General features: G+C 41.2%; 4 protein-coding genes across 4 annotated transcripts; all 4 read right to left on the bottom strand.

Moving 5' to 3' along the window:
- Positions 1-88: 88 nt before the first annotated feature.
- LOC148412107 (uncharacterized) lies at positions 89-2792 on the bottom strand. The gene is made up of 2 exons (XM_088434564.1): positions 2136-2792; positions 89-1661 (listed from the first exon to the last, which is right to left on the bottom strand). The coding sequence occupies exons 1-2, from the start codon at positions 2248-2250 to the stop codon at positions 277-279; spliced, it is 1500 nt and encodes a 499-aa protein (XP_088290690.1). The 5' UTR covers positions 2251-2792; the 3' UTR covers positions 89-276.
- Positions 2793-3273: 481 nt separating this feature from the next.
- LOC148412106 (uncharacterized) lies at positions 3274-8265 on the bottom strand. The gene is made up of 4 exons (XM_088434511.1): positions 7870-8265; positions 6621-7547; positions 4757-4909; positions 3274-4626 (listed from the first exon to the last, which is right to left on the bottom strand). Exons 1-4 carry the CDS (start codon positions 7982-7984, stop codon positions 3632-3634), a joined length of 2190 nt encoding a protein of 729 aa, XP_088290637.1. The 5' UTR covers positions 7985-8265; the 3' UTR covers positions 3274-3631.
- Positions 8266-8667: 402 nt separating this feature from the next.
- LOC148412105 (uncharacterized) lies at positions 8668-10848 on the bottom strand. The gene is made up of 2 exons (XM_088434601.1): positions 10493-10848; positions 8668-9980 (listed from the first exon to the last, which is right to left on the bottom strand). The coding sequence occupies exons 1-2, from the start codon at positions 10551-10553 to the stop codon at positions 8869-8871; spliced, it is 1173 nt and encodes a 390-aa protein (XP_088290727.1). The 5' UTR covers positions 10554-10848; the 3' UTR covers positions 8668-8868.
- Positions 10849-11512: 664 nt separating this feature from the next.
- LOC148412104 (uncharacterized) lies at positions 11513-13788 on the bottom strand. Its single transcript, XM_088434588.1, has 2 exons — positions 13384-13788; positions 11513-12908 (listed from the first exon to the last, which is right to left on the bottom strand). Exons 1-2 carry the CDS (start codon positions 13490-13492, stop codon positions 11809-11811), a joined length of 1209 nt encoding a protein of 402 aa, XP_088290714.1. The 5' UTR covers positions 13493-13788; the 3' UTR covers positions 11513-11808.
- Between the last annotated feature and the right edge of the window lie 245 nt (positions 13789-14033).

The following is a 14033-nucleotide window of genomic DNA, read 5'->3' as shown; positions in this document are numbered from 1 at the left end:
ATGAAAAGATCTGGTTCGCAGATGAGTCTTAGCTGATATCTAAATGCACGTGAGTGGTCGTCATGAAAAGAAGAAATTCAAAACTCACTTGTGTTCACAAAAGAATTTATTTGACCAGTTGTAGGCAGCCAACAAGGCTAGGATGCACATGAAAAATGTGCTGTCAATTTAAAAAATGCTAAGCCGACATCATATATCCATTCATCCAATTTCTACCGTTCTATCTGGGTCTGCTTCAGCTCTTAAGGTCGCCCCGTGACATCATAAAATACATCACTAATCAATGCTATTCTCACCAGCACAGTTGTGCCTTTTAGCTTGATCCTGCCGTGGGAATCTTTGACCACAAACTGAGCAGGCAAAAGGTTTCTCACCAGTGTGGATCCTTGAGTGTGTTATCAAGTTTGTCTTAAGCGAAAATCTTCGACCACAATTCGAACAGGGGAAAGGTTTCTCACCAGTGTGGGTTCTTCTGTGTGTGATCAAGTGAGCCTTTTCAGAAAATCTCTGATCACAAACCAAACAGGCAAAAGGTTTCTCACCAGTGTGAGTTCTTTTGTGTAAAGTTAAGTTTTGCTTTGTAGAAAATTTATTACCGCAAACAGTACAGGAAAAAGGTTTCACACCGTTGTGGGTCTTTGTGTGATGTGTCAAATTTCCCTTTAGAGAAAATTGTTTACCACAAACTAAACACGCAAAAGGTTTCTCGCCAGTGTGGATTCTTGTGTGGCGTCTCAAACTTGCTTTTTGAAAAAATTTCTGACCACAAACTGAGCAGGCAAAAGGTTTCTCACCCCCATGGCTAAAAGTGTGTCTTCTCAAGTGCTCTTTTCTATAAAATCTTTGACCACAAACCAGACAGGCAAAGGGTTTTTCATTAGTGTGGATTGTTGTGTGCTGTCTCAAGGTTTTTTTTAAGGAAAATCTTTGACCACAAACCAAACAAGCAAAAGGTTTCTCACCAGTGTGCGTTCTGCTGTGTTGGACCAAGTTTCCCTTTTGTGAAAACCTTTGGCCACAAACCGAACAGACGAAAGGTTTCTCACCAGTGTGAGTTCTTGTGTGTAGTGTCAAGGAGGCCCTTTCAGAAAACCTTTGACCACAAACCGAGCAGACAAAAGGTTTTTCACCAGTGTGACTTCTTGTATGTCGTCCCAAAGTTCCCTTTTGAGAAAATCTTTGACCACAAATCAAACAGGCAAACAGTTTCTCTCCTGTGTGGCTCACCATATGCTGTTTCAAATGGAACTTGTTAGCAAAAGTTTTCCCACACTGAGAACATTTAAAGCGTTTGCTACCAGTGAGATGTGTCATCTTGCTTTCCCACTCATCATCATCATCGTCGTCCTCATCAACGTGAGGAGACTCTGTGTCGTCACCGTCTGACAATGGAGCTAACCAGCCATCCGCTTGAGATTGTCCACTTTGCTCGCCATCGGTTTTTATTATCACGTGTTGACTGGACATGCTGCTTGGAGGCTCCGCACTCCAGTTCTCCTCATACTGTCCTTCATCTTCATTCTCCACATGGATACCAGTCACTGTCAACTCTGTGAAATCTTCCTCCTCTTTTAGGTCCGGTGGGAGCTGATCCTGCTCTTCTCTAATGAAAGGACATTCTGGGTCCTGCTGCTTGGGACTGAGACTGTTGTCATTCACGTCTGTGGAACACAAGACACACATGGTTTAGTTAAGTTAGTTTAAAGTAGGTTATTAGATTAATCATATCAGAGGAATAATAACAATGCTGTTACAGTGTGCTGGTAAAAAAAAAAAAAAAAAATGTACGGTTGCTTTGTGCAAGTACATTTGTGAGCAACCAATGATCTTTGACCAGTGTTTCTTACGTGAGGATGTGACAAGATTCCTTTATTTTTCTATGGAGAAAGAACAAATCACTTGCCAACGGAGCAATAAGAAGAACAACTTCACAAATCAAACTTAAAAAGATACAAGGAAGTCAATGGTCTAGGCCTTTGACCAGAGGCGTCAATAATTATGTGGAGATGTGACATTTCAAAGGGCCGTAATTTACGTAAGCTTTAAAATGTAACGAGAACAAACATTTGATTACGGTGTTGCTCAAAAATAATTCAAGATTGCGATTAAAAAGTATTGATAAGCACGTAACAAACCTGCTCGGCACAACCTGAGTCGAGGCTGCTTGCGGAGCTTGTCCGGCAGTTGACCTTCTTGTCGCTCAGTCTCTTCTTGGGTTCCACAAAGATTCTCTTCGGGCGTCACATTCATTCTTGCGCACGTTATTCTTCGCTTGTGATGTCTTAAGGGCCACTTTGTGGTAAAAAAACAAAAACAAAACGCGTCTTTAATGGCGGCTAGCAAGCTAAGCTACGCTAAGCAAGGCCGAGAAGTTTCGATGAGTAACCGAGGCGACTTTAACGTTTAAATAAAAAAACAACTCAGTCCAGTAAAGTAAAAATAAGACTCCACCTGTATTTGATTATTGAATGATACACTTATAGATAGCGTTTTGACACTTTATCCACCACGATATCGATTAAATACTCGTCTCCGTTGTTAGCGGCTAGCACGCTAAAATATGCTAAGCAAGGCCCTTCACTTCCGAAGAGCACCTTCTCTACTTTCACCGGACCGACCTCATGATGTAAAAGAACAAAGGAAGAACTGACTTCAATAAAGTATCGATGTCAAGGCTTCGGGAGTTTTAGTTCGGAGTCGGGGCGAATAAATTCGTAAAACTCGTGTGTACTAGTAAAACGTAAGACGTTTGCTTTTATGAAATCTACGGCAAGCTACGGCAAGTTGACAAGGACAAACTTCGCCGGCCGTCCCCAGTTATTTCAGTACAAAATCCATTCTTCTTTTTTTCCTCAGAAAGACTTTCATGACTTGTTTGTCGAGTTTGTCTTCGCCCTGACGGCCCACCACTGGTGCCAATAGAATAGAATGAGAATGGAACTTGAAAAGGCATAATGCATTCAGGATCACACTCAGGGTCAATCTTTCATCTTGCCACAGAGAAAATGTCTAAATTGCAGCAAATATGCAAAAAAAAAAGAAACAAAAACAAAAAACAAGAACAAAAAGTAAATAAAAAAATAAAAGCCAAACCCTTTAGGATTTGCAAACCAATGCAGTGGTCTGGAATTCATGGGTCACCATCTAGCTCACAGATATACTGTACTTTAGCTGACATTTATTTCAACACGATAATTAATTACACAATTGCAAATGTGAGAGGGAATCATTACCGAAACCACAAAAAAAAAAAATTGAAACCACAAAACCATATGAGCAACTTTTTCAATTTAATTTTACAATTACGATTCACAAGAAGAAAATCTTTTGCCTGGAGATCATCCGCATCCCTCAGGGGTGCCCACATTATGAATACAAATACAAAAACATTGAGGAGAAATTCAGTACGGGAGAAGGGTTTCTCACCATTGTGGGTTCTTGTGTGGCGTCTCAAGCTTGTTTTTTGGGGAAAAATATAAAAACCACAAAATGAGCAGGCATAAGGGTTCTCACCACCATGACTTGATGTGTGTCTTCTCAAGCGTTCACACATATAAAATCTTTGACCACAAACAAAATAAGCAACGTGTTTTTCTTTAGTGTGAATTGTTTTATTGTCTCAAGGTTTTCTTTAGGGAAAATCATCGCCGACAACCAAGCAGCCAAAGGGCTTTTCATTAGTGTGGGTTCTGCTGTGTTGGACCAAGTTTCCCTTTTGAGAAAACGTTTGACCACAAACCGAACAAACAAAAGGTTTCTCACCAGTATGAGTTCTTGTGTGGAGTGTCAAGGAGACCCTCTGAGAAAACCTTTGACCACAAACCGAGCAAGCAAAAGGTTTTTCACCAGTGTGAGTTTTTGTGTGTCGCCCCAAGGTTCCCTTTTGAGAAAATCTTTGACCACAAACCAAACAGGCAAAAGGTTTCTCACCAGTGTGGGTTCTTTTGTGTTGTGTCAAGGAAACACTTTGAGAAAAACTTTGACCACAAACTGAGCAGGCAAAAGGTTTCTCGCCAGTGTGAGTTCTTGTGTGTATTGTCAAGGAGACCCTTTGAGAAAAACCTTTACCGCAAACCGAACAGGCAAAAGGTTTCTCACCAGTGTGAGTTCTTGTGTGTAGTGTCAAGGAGACCCTTTGAGAAAACATTTTACCACAAACCGCACAGGCAAACAGTTTCTCTCCTGTGTGACTCACCATATGCTGTTTCAAATGGGACTTGCTACCAAAGGTTTTCCCGCATTGAGAACATTTCCAATGTTTTCTCTCAATGTGAGGTGTCATCTTGCCTTCCCACTCTTCATCATCGTCATCATCTGACATTGGAGCTAACCAGCCATCTGCTTGTGATCCTCCATCTTGCTCGCAGTCACTTTTTGTTGTCGTGTGTGGAATCGACATGCTGCTTGGAGGCTCCGTCCCCCTGTTCTCCTCATACCGTCCTTCATCTTCATTTTTCACATGGACACCAGTCACTGGCACTTCTGCGAAATCTTCCTCCTCTTTCAGGTATGGTGGCAGCTGCTCTTCTTTTTTGATGTTGGGGCACTGCAGCTGCTCCTCCTCTTTGGTATCGAAAGGCCACCCTGGGTCTCGCTGCTTGGGATCGAGATAGTTTTCACTCATGTCTGTGGCACACGAGACATGAATAACACATAAATAACATAAATACATGGACATAAATAAATACTTGATTACGATAGGCTCAAGATTTATTCAAGAATGCTGTTGAAAAGTATTGATAAGCACGTAACGGACCTGCTCGGCGTAACACAACTCGAGGCTGCATGAGAAGCAACAGTTGACATTCTGGTCGCTCCTTCACCTCTTGGGCTTCACGGTGTTCCTCTTCGATCTTCTCTTTCATTCTTGCGCACGTTTTCCGCTCGGTCGTGATGTCTTCTGGGCCACCTTGTGGATTAAAAAAAAATGCGTCTTTGTTGGCAGCTAGCAAGCTCAACTAAGCTAAGCTAAGCTAACAGGGCCGAGGTGTTTCGACGATCAACTGAGATACTAAGGTTTAAAAATAAAATCAGTAAAGTGGTGATGAACGCTTGCTGTTGAGGGTTCAAAACTCTCCGTTCGGATTCAAGGCGAAACGCGTGTGGATTCGTAAAAACGAAAAGACGCCTGAACCCGCTACAAGTTGTGATGGGCTGTTGACGTGTAGAATTCGGACGCATGCGCCGTAGCTAAGAAAAAGGTTTGGTCCAATCACTGCGTCGAAGCATGGTTTGGTCACGCGACAGTCACCGTCGGACGAGCTTAGTTATATTTTTATTTTATTAATATTTTATCTCATTTTTTATTTTGCCTTGAATTTATTGTCTCTGTATTACTGTTTGAGATGTTCAACTAATGTTTGTCTATACATTTTGTACTTGTATGTTGAAATTACTGTAATTAAAAAAAATTGCAGGTTAATTAATGTCAGTGTTTTGAAAGTGCCTTGGAACCGAACTTCTTCAAATGCTGACTTACTTAAAGAAAAACGTTTTGTGTATACAAGACAGTGCAGCATTAATATTTTGAGAAGTATTCTTCTCCATCTCTAAACGTGAATAGTTAAAGAGTGCATTTGATATTTGTTATTCAGGAGAACACTTTTTTCACAATAAGTTCAGAAAGTTTCTCCAAAGTCGATTTACACCAAACATTGTTTTATTGAGTAAAGATCACAAAAACTTATTGCTTTGAGTGTTAGAGCACAAGTGCCAATTCTCGACATGTCCTACAAAAGAAAAGACAAACATGAAATTATTCTGCTGAGTTTATTTTCAAGGGACAGTGTCAATAGTCCATCTGTGATTTTTTTTTTCTTTCGTAACAATCATAAAATTGAGACTGAACAAGTCTTCAGTGTTTGAGACATCACTATTTTGTAATATGGTAGTAATATAGTTATATAGTTGTAAAATGGTTGTAGACCGTTTTTGCGATTTATGTAAAAAAAAAAAATCAAGAGAATAACACACACACTTACAGTACATGTGCAAATTAGTCAATCGATCGTAGGGGCCCAGTAAAGCTAGCTTTGAGGGGATTTTCAGTATTTGCACCATTTCTTTTTATTACATTTAGTAGAGAATTTTATCCAAAGTGACATAATACAATCTGTACGCACAATCATAAACTTGAAAGAGGGATGCCGCGTAACTTCAGGTCTTTTTGGTCAAATAAATTTGAGCTGCGTCGTGAAAAAAAAGTAATAACAACTGCTTCTAGCATTTTATGTTTCACTGGTGAGGTGTTTACTGACCACTCACAATATGGGATCTCTCAAACACACTTCACGTACAACATTATATAACTTACAGATATGAACAACAATGGTAAAATGAAAACATGAAGCTTCATTTAACACTGCTATTCTCACCAGTACATTTGTGCATCTTGGCTGCACCCTGTCGTGGGAATCTTTTACCACAGACTGAGCAAGAAAAAGGTTTCCCGCAAATGTGGGTTCTTGTGTGCTTTGTTAAGTATAGCTCATGAGAAAATCTTTGTTCGCATACGGAACAGGGAAAACGTTTCTCATTACTGTGGGTACTTGCGTGTGCGATCAAGCTCGTCTTGGAAGCAAAATTTTGACCGCAAATCGAACAAGGGAAAGGTTTCTCACCAGTGTGGGTTCGGCTGTGTTTGACCAAGTTCCCTTTTGCGGAATATCTCTGACCGCAAATCATACAGGCGAAAGGTTTCTCACCGGTGTGGATTCTCGTGTGTTGCGCCAGGTTGTCTGATCTAGAAAATGTTTTACCGCAAACAGAACAGGCATAGGGTTTCTCACCGGTGTGAGTCCTGCTGTGTGTATCCAAGTTTTGCTTTTGAGAAAATCTTCGTCCGCAAACAGAGCAGACAAAAGGTTTCTCACCGGTGTGGGTTCTGCGGTGTTTAGTGTAGGTTCCCTTTTCGGAAAATCTTTGACCACAAACAGAGCAGGGAAAAGGTTTCTCACCTGTGTGGGTTCTGTTGTGAGTATTCAAGGTTCCCTTTTCGGCGAACCTTTGACCACAAACCAAACAGGCAAACGGCTTTTCACCAGTGTGGGTCTTTGTGTGTCGTCTCAAGGCTCCTTTAAAAGAAAACCTGAGACCACACACTGAACAGACAAACGGTTTCACTAGTGTGTGGCTAGCCATATGTCTTTTCAAAAGAGACTTGAAACCAAAATTGTTCCCACACTGAGAACATTTCCAGCGTTGGCTGTCAGTGTGAGGTGGCATCTCACCTTCCCAGTCTTCATCATCGGTGTCAGGAGAGTGTGACGCTGTGTCGTCACCTTCTGACATTGGAGCGAGCCAGTCGTCTGCTTGTGACCCTCCGCCAAGCTCACCTTCAATTTCTGTTGTCGTGTGTTGACTGGAGCTTGGAGGCTCCGCCTCTTTCTTGTATTCACGTTGACCTTCTTCATCTTCAATCTTCACGTTGACACAAGTCACCAGCAACTCTGTGAAATTTCCCTCTTCTTTAATGCATGATGGCAGTTGCTCCTCTTTTTTGATGTTGGGCTTCTGAAGCTCAGGACTGTGATATTCTTCACTCAGTTCTGCAGAAAACAAGACGCAACTTGGTTTGGTAGTCAGTCTGTTTTGACTTTGATGTTGTGTAGTTTATATTTTAGGTCTTCAGACGGGCCACATGACAGAAATAATAGTTGGCACTGCAGCTATGCAGCCAACTTTGCAGTATACCGGCCAAAGTGTCATTCAGATGGCCTGTGTTCTAACGTAAAACGACGTGACAATATTTCGTTTTTGCGTTGTCAATAGCGGTATACTAAGCGTGGCATCACAAAGCGCCCATATAAAATCTTGTTCAAATTTGATTTAAAAATGCTGTTGAAACTTATTGATTAGCGCGTAACAAACCTGCTCGACCAAACACAACTCGAGGCTGCTTGCGAAGCTTGTTCGGCAGTTGACCTCCTTGTCGCTCTTTCTCCTTTTTGGCCCTCAAAAAATCCTCTTCGAGCTTCACTTTCATTCTTGCGGAAGTTGTCCGCTCGCTCGTGATGTCTTTAGGGCCACCGTGTCGATTAAGACGCGTCTTCGTTGGCGTATAGCAAGCTAAGCTAAGCTAGGCGAAGCAAGGCCGCGAAGTTTCGGGGAGCAACCGAAACGACTTTAAACTTTGAAGACCTGATTTCAGTAAAGTCTTGATGGACACTCAATGCATGGGCTTCGAAACTTTCGGATTCCATGCGAATGATTTCGTGAAACGGATTCGTAAAATTAAAAAAAAAAAAGAACCTGACGCCGCACCGTGGAATCTACGGCAAATCCACTGGGACAAATCTCATATTCGCAACACATGGTAATAGCATCTTGAACCTACAGGTTAACACGTTAAACAAATTCCGTTTTTTTAAGTTTCTTCCAGCATAATTTAATTCCAATTCTTTCTTCTTTTAAAACACGTTTAGACGCTTGTATTACTATCTTGAACCCGAGAGATTCTTTGGTCCTGAGCAATACGGAGGGCTCACTTGTAAACTATTTGCAGAATAGGTCTGCGAGCTGCACTTGTGATACTCGGAGGCTAACCAGTGACCCCTTAACGCAGAGGTCTCAAACTCCAGTCCTCTACGGTCATAATCCTGCATGTTTTAAAGGTTTCTGTCATAAACACACCTGATTCTAATTATTTGCTCATCCTTACGCTCTGCTGGAGCTTGAAAAATATCAGTTTGAGACCTATCCTTTACGTATGTCAATAGAATTACTCGGTGAGAAACATTTGAAGAAGTGGACTTTATTCAGGATAACTTTCAGGGACAATTTATCATCTCTCCACAAGTGTGTACCAATGTGTCTTTTTAATGTATTATTTATAACATAAATGCGAAAACGACACCATATAAAACTTCACTAACAACTGCTATTCTTACCAGCACAATTGTGCTTCTTAGCTTGATTAGGCCGTGCAAACTTTTGACCGCAAACTGAACAGGCAAAAGGTTTCTCACCAGTGTGGGTCCTTGAGTGTGTTATCAAGTTTGTCCGAAGAGAAAATCGTCTACCACAAATCAAACAGGGGAAAGGTTTTTCACCAGTATGGGTTCTGCTATGTCTAACCAAGTGTGTCTTTTCAGAAAATCTCTCACCACAAACCAAACATGCAAAAGGTTTCTCACCCGTGTGAGTTCTGCTGTGTGTTATCAAGGTGGATTTTATAGTAAACCTTTGACCACAAACCAAGCAGGCAAAAGGTTTTTCACCAGTGTGGGTTCTGCTGTGTTGAACCAAATTCCCCCTTTGAGAAAACCTTTGACCACAAACAGAACAGACAAACGGTTTCTCACCAGTGTGAGTTCTTGTGTGTTCTGTCAAGGAGACTTTTTGAGAAAAACTTTGACCGCAAACTGAGCAGGTAAAAGGTTTCTCACCGGTGTGAGTTCTTGAATGCACTTTTAAGGTTCCCTTTTGAGAAAACTTTTTACCACAAACTGAACAGGCAAATGGTTTCTCACCAGTGTGATTTCGTGTATGTAGAGTCAAGGAGATCTTTTGAGAAAACCTTTCACCACAAACCGAACAGGCAAATAGTTTCTCTCCTGTGTGGCTCACCATATGCTGTTTCAAATTGGACTTGCTACTCAAAGTTTTCCCACATTGAGAACATTTCCAACGTTTGTTGCTAGTGCGACGTGTCATCCTGTCTTCCCACTCTTCATCATCGTCATCATCTGACATTGGAGCTAACCAGCCGTCTGCATGCTCGCCATCACTTTTTGCTGTCATGTGTTGACTGGACATGCTGCTTGGAGGTTCTGTCCCCATGTTCTCCTCATAGTGTCCATCTTCACTCTTCACTTGGACACAAGTCACTGGCACCTCTGCAAAATCTTCCTCCTCTTTTAAGTATGGTGGGAGCTGCTCTTCTTCTTTGATGTTGGGGCGCTGCAGCTGCTCCTCTTCTTCGTTAAGAAAAGGCCACTCTGGGTCATGCTGCTTGGGATCAAGATAGCTTTCACTCATGTCTGTAGGACATAGGACGCACGTGGTTTAGTAAAGTTGTCAGTCTGTTGTGACTTTGATGTTGTGTAGTTTATATTTTAGTTTATCAGATGATATACATAAGACACTACCAATGTTAGCACCCGCTTTGCAGCCAACTTGACAGTGTGCTGGTAAAAAAAAATAAAAATCATACAGTTGTATTGCGCGAGGTTCAATTCGTGGTGCACTTTGACCCATGACTAACCTAATGTGGCGATATTGCTCTTTTATGGTGAAAGAAGACATTACATGCTCACGGAGCAATATGAAAGACTACTTTACAATCATGACTTGAAAAGACATAAGGACGTCAATTCTTGTCTCCGTAGGCGTTCATGTGCAACAATTACATAAATACCTTGATGAACGATGTGATCAGGGGAAAACATCGGATGCATACTGTATAGTCACGTTTGCGGCAAAATTAATTCAAGAATGCTGTTGAAACGTATGGACGAAACCCCTTGCCTGCAAAACTTGGACAGCTGTTTACCTTCTTGTCTCTCCTTCTCCTGTTGAGCTCCACAAAGATCCTCTTGGAGCTTCACTTTCATTCTTGCGCACGTTTTCCGCTTGATCGTGATGTCTTCTGAATAACTGTGTGGTTAAAAAAACGCGTCTGTGTCGACGGCTAGTAAATTATGCTAAGCTAAGCAAGGCCGAGAAGTTTCGACGAGCAATTGAGACGACTTTAACCATTAAATAACTTTTTTTTTCATGAAAGTAGCGAAAGATGTCCACTGTCGAGGTTACAAAACTTTCAGTTCGGATTCAAGCGAAGAATTTCGTGAAATGCATGTGGATTCGTAGAAAAACGAGCAGAAGCCTGAACTCAACGCAATTGCGATCTACGGCAAGTTCACTGGGACCAAATTCAATTATTTCAACACAAAGGAGGAGAAGAGAACGCGCGATATAATATCATCGTAACACAGTTATCTATTATTTGGGAAAGTTTCTAAGCGTATAACTTCTTCAAATACTGACTTCGTTTAAAAAAATACTGTGTTAAAAAATGAGTACTTTAATTTGGAGAAGTATACATGAACGTCTCAAACATGTCAATAGACTTGGCCAGTGAGAAGACACTTGAAGAGGCGTCCTTTATTCAGGATCAAACTCGAGGACAAATTTTCATTCCTCCAGAGTCAGTTTCTCAAAAGTCGATTACAATCATTTTTTTTTTAATTGGGTAGGGATTACAAAAAAAAACAAAAAACATATTGCTTTGAGTGTGTTTGCACAAATGATATTTCTTGACACTCGGATACAAAAGATCTATAAGAAACCTCAAAGGTAAACATGAAATTATTTGAGTTCATTAATAGAGGGAAAATATCAATAGTCGGGTGATATTTTCTCTTTGTAACGATTGTACTAAATACATTCAAAAGGAAATATTGGAGCAAATACTGAGGAAAAAAAAGCTGAAAAAAAATACGAATGCCATACGAATTCACAGGCAAACGGATTACCCCCCCCCCCCCCCCCCCCACCGAATAAAATATAACAAACCTCTAAATTCTTTTAAAGAGATAAAAAAAAAAAGATTTTGACAAAGAAAAACAATAGTCCCGGGAAAAAAAGTTGCAAAAAAGTAATAATCATGATTATTTTAGTCAATATTTAAATAACGAGTATTAATCACGATTATTCATCAGGTTTAGTCTAACGTATATTTATTTTTCTTTTTTAAAACAAGCAGTATATAAACTAAGGCTTCAAGGCTTGATATTGACCAATAATAATATATTATCACATTACTTGCAGAAAAGTCTAGTGAGGACGTGCCGAAGGACTAACGCTTCACTAATCACTGTTATTCTCACATTCATGCCTCTCAGCTTGAATCTGCCGTGAGTATCTTTTACCACAGACTGAACAAGAAAACGGTTTCGCACAAGCGTGGGTTCTCGTGTGCATTTTTAAGTATCGCCGATGAGAAAATCTTTGCTCACATATCGTACAGGGAAAAGGTTTCTCACCAGTGTGGGACCTTGTGTGTGCTATCAAGCTTGCCCTAGTAGCAAAACGTTGACCGCAAATCGAACAAGGGAAAGATTTCTCACCAGTGTGGGTTCTCCTGTGATTTTTCAAGGTTGCGTTTAGAGCAAACCTTTGACCGCAAACAGAACAGGCATAAGGTTTCTCACCGGTGTGTGTTCTGCTGTGTGTGTTCAAGTGTTGCTTTCGAGAAAATCTTCGACCGCAAACAAAACAGACATGAGGTTTCTCGCCGGTGTGAATTGTGCTGTGTTTAGTGTAGCCTCCTCTGTCAGAAAATCTCTGACCACAAACAGAGCAGGAAAAAAGTTTCTCGCCCGTGTGGGTTCTGTTGTGAATTTTCAAGGTTCCATTTTCAGCAAACCTCCGACCACAAACTGAACAGGCAAAAGGCTTCTCACCGGTGTGGGTCTTTGTGTGTCGTGTCAAGATTCCTTTAAGAGAAAACCTGAGGCCACAGACCGAACAGACAAACGGTTTCACTAGTGTGTGGCTAGCCATATGTCTTTCCAAAAGGGACTTGAAGCCAAAGTTTTTCCCACACTGAGAACATTTCCAGCGTTTGCTGTCAGAGTGACGTGGCATCTCACCTTCCCAGTCTTCATTATTAGTGTCAGGAGAGTGTGACGCTGTGTTGTCACCATCTGACATTGGAGCTAACCGGTCGTCTGCTTGCGATCCTCTGCCAAGCTCACCGTTAACTTCAGTTGTCACGCGTTCGCTGGAGCTTGGAGGCTCCACCTCTTTCTCGTCTTCATAGTGGCTTTCTTTATCTTCAATCTTGACACAAGTTGCCAGACACTCTATGACGCTCTCTTTTATCAGCTCCTCCTCTTTGATGTTAGGATGCCGCATCTTCCATTCTGGCTTCTGAAGCTCAGGACTGTGATATTCTTCGCTCAGTTCTGCAGAAAACGGGACGCAAGTTGATTTGGTAGTCAGTTTGTTGTGACTTTGATGTTGTGTGTTTGACATTTCAGGTAATCAGAAGGGCCAAATGAAAGAAATAATAAGAGTTGGCCTGGCAGCTGTGTAGCCAACTTTACATAGTGCTGGTTAAAGTATCATCCGCTTGATATGTGATTCTAACATGGAATGTTTTATTTATAGTGGATAAAAAGATACCAAGCAAGACGCAACGTCATATCAAACACTCAAACAGACAATGTTTATGGAAGGCAGTGTGACATCTAAAACGGGCGAAAGTGCTGTAATAAATATTTGATTATCGCTGTTATCGGGGAAAACCATCAGATGCACAAACTCCGTGTTTTCGTTGTCAGCAGCTGTACACTAAACGTGGAATCAAAAAATGCCCATCTTGTACAAAATTATTTTTAAAAAATGCTGTTGAAAAGTAGCGGTAAACACGTAACAAACCTGCTCGACCAAATACAACACGAGGCTGCTCGCGACGCTTGTTCTGCACTAGATCTTCTTGTGTCTCCTCTTGGGCTCCACAAAGATCCTCTTCGAGCTTCACTTTCATTGTGTAACGCTTTCCGTTCCGCCGTGACGTCTTCTGGGCCACTTTGTAGATCAAAAGACGAGTCTTTGTTGGCTACTAGCAAGCTGAGCTAAGCTGATCAAGGCCGAGAAGTTTAGACCAGTAGCTAAAACGCCTCTAATCTTTAAATCAAATCACTGATTCCAGTAAAATAGCAAAATAAATGCTCACTGTCGAGGTTCCAAAACTTTCAGTTCGGATTCAAGGCGTGTGGATTCGTAAAAAACAAAACAAAACAAAAAAACAAAACGAGCAGAAACCTAATCGAGCTGCAAGTGCGATCTACGGCAGCTTCACTGGGACAAACTTGAAGCTATCAACACACAGGAGTAAATGAGAACACGTGAAAAGATATCGGTGCAACGCTTTGCACATTACTAAGAGCGTAACTTTTTCAAATACCGACTTCGTTTAAAAAATGCCGTAATTAAAAATGAGTACGTTTATTTTGAGAAAAGGCGTTCTTTATTCAGGATCAAACTCAGGGACAAATTGTCATCCCTCGGCAGAGTCAGTTCCTCCA

This window comes from Hippichthys cyanospilos, chromosome 15 (assembly GCF_059441005.1).
Source record: "Hippichthys cyanospilos isolate Australia breed blue-spotted pipefish chromosome 15, RoL_Hcya_1.0, whole genome shotgun sequence".
NCBI classification, from domain to species: domain Eukaryota; kingdom Metazoa; phylum Chordata; class Actinopteri; order Syngnathiformes; family Syngnathidae; genus Hippichthys; species Hippichthys cyanospilos.
Note: the sequence above shows the minus strand (reverse complement) of the source record. Positions and strands in the feature narration are given on the sequence as shown.